The 7,685-nt window shown below is 39.2% G+C and overlaps 1 protein-coding gene across 2 annotated transcripts in view; it reads right to left on the bottom strand.

Moving 5' to 3' along the window:
- The window catches only part of EXOC4 (exocyst complex component 4), a 716,010-nt gene extending 708,528 nt beyond the window's left edge, over positions 1 to 7,482 (bottom strand). For both annotated transcript variants that reach the window (XM_008707579.2, XM_008707580.2), the window contains exon 1: positions 7,340 to 7,482. In XM_008707579.2, the coding sequence (XP_008705801.2) occupies positions 7,340 to 7,425 (86 nt within the window). In that variant the 5' untranslated portion in view covers positions 7,426 to 7,482. The remainder of the gene's footprint in view (positions 1 to 7,339) is intronic.
- Between the last annotated feature and the right edge of the window lie 203 nt (positions 7,483 to 7,685).

Consider the following 7,685-nt stretch of genomic DNA (forward strand, 5'->3'; position numbering starts at 1 on the left):
AATTTAAAAATTTCTATCTATCCACCCAACATCTCATACACACACACACACACACACACATACACTCAGAGACACAGCAATGTCTGGAATTAGATTCAGTTAATACCAATGACAGTAACTTACAAAGGATAAAGTTTGGAATAATCACATCTCCCTGCATTTCCATTGTTTGAATTCTTTATAATGAATGTGTATTATTTTTATAACAGTAATTTTTTTAAAACTGGAAGCAAAGTTATTAATAGCGTTTAATTCTGGGTAAAGAGAATATGAGAGTTTATATTTTCTTCTCTGTAATTTTCTCTTAATTAAAAAAAATTTTTTTAAAAAATATTTACATAACTCCAAAGACTATATAGCAACATGAAAAAATTTTTGTTATGCTAAAAAAAATGTTGTTATAATTACAACTATTAAACTTACGTACACACCTAGACAAGATCCACACAAAAACCTCAACAAGGAAAATAGGTAATATTTGGGAAATGAGATTGTTTGACTGGTTTCTTTTTTATGACTTTTTTTTTAACAAGTTTTTGTGACACAAAAATGGGGAAGATGCAATGACAAGGTGCACAGGAAGAGAATGAAATGCATGGAATGTTGCTGAGGATGCCACATATGTACAACAATGGAGAAGAGAGATTATCTTTTCCATAAATGGTGCCGGAACAACTGAACATCCACCTGCAAAAAAAATGACTCTAGACACAGATCTCGTAGCCTTCACAAAAATTAACTTGAACTGGATAACAGTCCTAAGTACAAGACAAAATATGAAACTCCCAGAAGTTACCACTGGAGGAAATTTAGATGATCTTGGGCATGGCACAGACTTTTTAGATTACAACGCCAAAGACATGACCCATGACAGAAATCCTTGATGATTCATTAAAAGTACAAACTTCTGCTCTGGGAAGGACTCAGTCGAGAGAATGAGAAGACAAGCCACAGACTGGGAGAAAATATTTGCAAAACGTATATATCCACATACATCCAGCTATAACATACAACTAAATGACAGGGAGACAAATACTCCCCTCTTACTCACAACGGACTTTAACAAAGACAATCATCAAAAGCATCCAGTTTCTGGCCAGGGCTTGGGAAACCAGGTGAGCGAATACACCACTTGTGGGAGCGAAAATGACCATCTTTCTGGAGGACATTTTGACTCTGTCAAAGTCCAAAATGTGAAGATACCCGGACGCAGCTATTCCCCTGCCACTGCTGTGATTTTATACCACAAATCTACTCCCTGACATACAGGAATGCTCACTGCAATATATTTTAAACAGAAGATTAAAAAAGAAGAAGAAGAAAAAAGAACTTAAGTGTTATAAAAGGGGGGGGGAGAGGGACTACCAGTGAAATAGATTATGGTGTATCCATATGACAGAATGCTACATAGCCACTAAAAAGATTGAGGTAGATTAGTATGTGCTGCTAGAAAAGATTTCCAAAATAAAGAAAAACAAGCAAATGAATAAAGGGTCCAAAATACACATAGTATGATCCCATTTGTTTAAATAATGTAGAATTTTAACGAATATTTCTTAAGTATATACAAATTCATAAGTATTATATGTTAATATATTAAAGAACATATATTCTTATTTAAAGATTATACATCCACACATACTTAAATATAGTTTTCTATTTCTCCAAAGGAACCAAAGGACACTTCACAGAGGTACACCAGGAAAGAGATGAACAGAGTGAAAAGTCTTCATTTTTTATTTTGTTCCTCTTGAAATATTTGAATTTTCTAAATACATAACTAAATTTTAAAAATTATATATGCGATTTTAGGAAATCACATATATGATTTTTTTTTAATGGCAAAAAGGGTTATGTAGACAAAGAGATCCTAGGCCTTTCAATTTGCTGGTTTATAACCTTTCTGTCTTTGACCTAATAAATGTTTTATACTTTGTTTATATTTCATGTTTTACATGCACACGTAAGCATACATCTATTTAAATCTAGCTCTTGTGGCTGACTCAAAAATTATCAATAATTACCATCTTAATTCAGCTACACAAGATTTCTCGGGTACAAAGTGAACATTCTGACGACTGGAATCAAACATTCAAGCCAAACCAGAAAGGATATCTCTGACAGAAAATTAACATCATATCCTGGTTGCTATCCGGTGAATATTACAATCAAGTTTCTAACCAGAGAAGAAGCAGATCCTGAAAAGAAATGAACATCTGTGTGTGTTCTCTAAGCCAAACTGTGTTAGCCCTTCCCATACGCTCTTAATTTTCCCCCCAAACCATAAATCATATTATTATCCCGTTTTACAAAGGAGGGACTAGACACAGTGGTCTGAAGCAACTGGTCCAAGGTAACTCTACATGGGTAACACAATCCAGTAAGTGTCTACTAACTATACCTCAACTCCCTCCAAACACTATGACCATACCGATCCACTGTTAAGTAGTGGCTTGAAAAAAACCTGACTCTATCACCCAACATTACACCTCTCTGCCTCAAAGTCTTCAGGAAATCCCAACATTAAAAATTACACATGAGGTTAGAAACTAAGACGTGGGTTCCCAAGATACTCATTCTTCATGTTTAGCAGGAAAAAAGGGGGAATTATTTTGCCCCTTCTATCAACACATGCTGTCAGATGTCCCAGGACCTCGAGGAGAAAAAAAAAGTGTTTAGTCTCCAGACAGCCTAGCGGTAATTTTCAAACAGTACTGCATTCCCAGTGCCAAGATGCCCCAGGGTACAAAGAAAGCAGAAACCCGAAAAACCATAATGAGACAGGCTCAGATGAAGAGAAGAGGTGTTACTGGAAACAACACTAACCACCTAACACAACTTCGGGGACTCTGCTCCAAACAGAGTGACCACGTTCCTTTCTGCCACAAACTGTGTCATGGACCTCAAAGCTGTTTGTTCAAAGCCCTGATCAAAGCCTGGACCCCTTCAACAAAGCTTGCTTTGAATTAAATATGGGGCTGACCAAAACACTCTCTGAGGAGGAAGGGAATTTAACAGGTGTCTACAATAAAGGATTTTCTAAGTTTTTGAAATTCCAACTTCTGTGAAGACATGAAAGTTGATGAAAACGTGAGCCTTCAACTGCCTTCAATCCTCCTTGACATCTGTAACCAGAGTCTGTCTACAAAAGCTCTGCTCTGAGGTTTCAATAAGGTCGCCTAAAGTCACAGCCAAAGTTTGTCTTCCCAATTAAATGGTCTATTAAAGGCCAACTTATAAAGAGAAGAGAGTCAACATTTAATTGGAAAGCAAATCACCTAACAGTTAGTGGTAGACACATTTCCCAATTAAAAACCTGACAAGAACTCACAAAAATAAAACAGCATCTCCAAAATGCCATCTTGCTTATTCCCCATTTAGAAAGGCTGCCTGCTCCGATTTCACACCAAACAAAAGGTTAGGGGGGAAAAATCAAAAGAAAAGTAGGAAAATGCTGTGTGTGCACGCACACGTGTAAAACTGTCCAAATTTACATCAGCAGGTGATCGCAACTCTGTCCACCCAATTAGCTCCATTTTAAAGGGCCAGTGGCAAGACTTCAAACCAAAAGCTGCTTCAAACCAAAGCCTCTGACAGACTCGGTCCCAAGCACTGTCCATCTCCTCATCAAAGCCCCACTTCCCAGCCTGAGGACCTCTTCTGCAATACCCCGGGAGTCCACCCTTTGAAACATCCGGTAGTCCGATAATATTTTTATTCAATACTTTTTAAAAGGGTTAAGAATTTCATTTATGAGTCTCAAGGTACTTAAATACCCATCCACCAAACGTAACATTTTCACTACAGTACACTAGACTTCTTGAAACTGTTTTTTATTTTTAAATGCTTTAAAGTGATGGACGCTCACAGTAGCAAAATAGTTATTATTTAACTGTTTGGTACCACAGCTGGAAATAGTGACGAGATTTGGCTAGTCCCCATGTCTATACTTACTGTGTCCTTAGGTCGAACCCTGATCTACCTGTTGTTTTCTTATCTAGTGTTAAAAGACGACTAACAATAAATGCTGTTTCCAGTCACAGAAGTAGCTTTAAATATATATGATGTGTTATGCTAGTACATAATAAGGTACAGAAATGACTTTTAAAAAAGATTTATTTATTTGAGAGAAAGAGCACACGCTCGTGTGCACAGGCGTGTGCACACGTGGGGTGGGGGGGGAGAATCCCAAGCAGATTCCCCACTGAGCACAGACTCACAACCCTGAGATTACAACCTGAGCCAAAACCAAGAGTCGGACGCTTAACTGAGCCACCCAGGCGCCCCTAGAAATGACTTTTTTAAGGTATCTGAGCAAAAGAACCAAAAGAGAATTTTTAATATTCACTATTCAAAAAAGAAAACAACAGCTCAATGATACAAAAAGATAAATAAAGCTAAATTAATCAAACTTTTCAAAGCATTATCACTGACAAGTCAGTTATTTTAGGGTGACAAAATGACAGGTCCAAGGAAACATAAAAGAGAACTGGCATGTATCAGATATATCTTCAAGGAGGCTCAGATTTTATAAACATGAGCCTAAAATGGATTCCGGAAAGTTCTGGTCTTTGAGAGAGAATCTGAAAAGATGTTAAAGAGAAGAGGTAATCCACGTTTTACATGAGGAATTAATCATGAAGACAATGTTGCAAGAAGGGGTAACACAAAGAATACAAACTGAACAGAGAGACAAAGCAGCAACTTCAGAGTCAGAGAACAATTTACTAACAAGAAATATACATTCCCCATTCTTTTTTTCCCTCAGTTTTAGTGACTATAACTGACATATAACACCATAGTCGTTTGAAGTGTACAACATGGTTTAATATATTGTGTATATTGCAGAATGATTACAATAGGTGAGTTAACATGCACCCATCTCACATAGTTACAATTTCTTTTTCTTGTAATGAGAACATTTAAGATCTACTCTCTGAGCAACTACATTTCCCATTCTATTCCCCTCTGAAGTACTCTCCCCTGCTTCTCTCCACCCAAACACCGAAGTAATACTACCATTCTCCTCTCATTAACTGCCACTGTTCATGAAATTTAAACCACTGCAAAAATTTAAACCACTGTTCAAAAGCACATCAGGGAGGAAACAAGGAGAGAGAGCCGGCAACCCTCTCACGCCAACCCCACAATTTTCCTGTGACTCAAAGAAATATTGAAATATAAACATTAACACTCAAGAAGCAACAACATACAGTCTTAAATAAGGTCGTACGTAACCATGAACTCTAATCCTTACTAAACTTGCCCAGGACGCTAGACCTGGACACTCCATTATACCATGCTAGTTAACAGATGTAATAAAGGTATTATTCAAGTGGTCTGAGGTGATCAAGGAAAAGGAAGAAAAATGAAAAACATTAACGCACAAGAGAATTCAGCATAAAAATTGTGTAGGCCTAAATCATGGTGATACATGAAGGCAATACAGATGAGCCTAACTAAGAGAAGAATGAATAACCACAAAATCATATTCCACACCACCCAGTGGGAGAGTCCCCCTGAAGAACAAAGGAACAGTCAACCAAAGGCAATGTGTTTCTGAATCAGCATCAGTTAAAAACAAAAAAGGAAAAAAAACTTTAGTTTGGTTTTGGTTTTTATGCTTTTTTCAAATGTAGGGCATTTAGAACTAATATAATTGGCATTTAAAGAAAACTGATACACACTGGAAAAGAAATGGGTAAAGCCTACAGAATCATAAATGCACAGCTGAAATGGTACATTTATATACAGCTATTACCTTCCCTAACCCCCACTCCACTTCCCCACTCCTTCTTCTGGATTCCCATATTTCACTCGTCTGTTTCCAGTCTTACGTCATAGTTTTTACTTCCATATTTTATCCCTCAAGTGAATTCTCAAGGGTAACATCATGTCTGATTCGTCTTTGCAAAACTCAAGGCATCCACTCCTTTGTTCAACAAGTATTTAAGTATGTATTAAGTCCCAGGCACCAAATACAAACTGGCACTAAATACATAGCTTAAGTGAGTGTTGACTATAAGGCAGAAAAAATAAACAAGTTCAAAAAGGAATCCAAATAAATTCATATATTGTAGCTCCACAAAGGATTAAGATGGGATGCTACCAATATTCTAGTTGGAGTTTTAGTATCATGAAACAAACATCTACGCTGCCTGTATTGTCACAAGAATGTGGGTCCACACTAGACAAGCGTTCCCTTTGCATGGCCTACCAAATTTATTAAGCATTTCCACACAGAGAAGAATTATCATCTTAGTTCTTAAAAAAAAAAAAAGTAATGATTTCATAACCTTAAACTAGAGGCCCCTAAATAACACCCAAGAGATGGGTATTTATCAGTCCATGAATGATAGACTGCTTCAAAATTCAATCTATTCATACCTTCAAGCTCTTACAATACCCCTACCAGGTACTGTTGAGGCTGGGTTTTTAAAAATCATCAGGAGATTGCAGGGGCACTCCTAGAATTCAACTAGAAGTTTAGCATGGGGGGGGGGGGGTTAGGAGGAGGGAGCTTTACTTTATGAAAAATACCTGAGTTGAAATTCAAATGTCAACAACGTAAAAACGTGTTATAATACATTTTATTCAGGTTGTTATCACTTCCTGTATCATCCTTAATGATGTCTGAAAGGATTCCCCTACTTTTAATGTATTTCACATTTTTAAAAAAGGAGCCCCTAAAAGGTCCACTTACTCCCACTCCCACCATACATATTCTGGGAAAATAACGTGCATAGAAGATAATTCCAAAGTTGTTTTGTTTTGAAGGAACAGACCGGGATAGGGAGGCAGAACAAAAATCGAAAACGACTGTATGCCTTCCAATCCACAGCTCTTCTACAAGCTCACTACAGGCTCTTGTATTGGAGGCTGTGGCCATTCACAGGTGGTTGGAGGTGTCCGAAGTGTGAGAACACAACCTGCAACTCGTGACAGTAGTCCCCGGACTTCAGGGCCTTACACCCAGAAATCCAGGAAACAAGGCGCCTTCCCCAAGTGAGCGCTGCTGAAGGCAATCCGTAAGTAAACGCTGTATGAATAAATGGACACACCTGGCTTTCTCTACCAAACCCCAAACAGCGTGCTTCTAGGGCCCAGGGACCCTAATGGAAAGCTCAGGTCCTAAAGAAAAGATAGCGAGGCGGGGCTCCTCCCTCTAGCCCAACCCCAGAGAAAAAGGGGGAACTGCGGGGGGGCTGGGGGGGAGGCAAGGAGGAAGGGGGAGGGGTCGGCAAGGTGGAACCCAGCTAACCCTTCTCCCTTCCGAAGCGGAGGTCGAGCCTCTGCCCGCTGCCCCCAGTCCCCTGACCCTGCCTCCTGCCTCCCTCACCTGATCACAGAGATGAGAAGCCCCGAGGGGTCTTTGCTTTTGCTGACTGTGCTTCTGTATTTCCCACCAGCTGCTTCTGCCGCCATCTTGGTAGCGGGAGGAGGGGGAGAACCGGTGGGCAAGCAAGGCCAAAGCGAACGTAAACTCTGTAATTGACCTCGCTGGGCAGTAACCAATGGAAGAAGAGAAGTTCAGAGACGCGAAACTGGACAGTCCAATCGCTGAAGTAAGGAGGCGGGACTGAGGCCGCAAGTTTCAAGGTCCCGCACGCGCTCTAAGCACTCTGGGAACTGTAGTTTTCTACCTGGGAGCACAGGCAAATTAAACCAGTGGCAACTTGGTTAAG

The sequence above is a fragment of the Ursus maritimus genome, unplaced genomic scaffold (genome assembly GCF_017311325.1).
Source record: "Ursus maritimus isolate PB19 unplaced genomic scaffold, ASM1731132v1 scaffold_3, whole genome shotgun sequence".
NCBI lineage: Eukaryota > Metazoa > Chordata > Mammalia > Carnivora > Ursidae > Ursus > Ursus maritimus.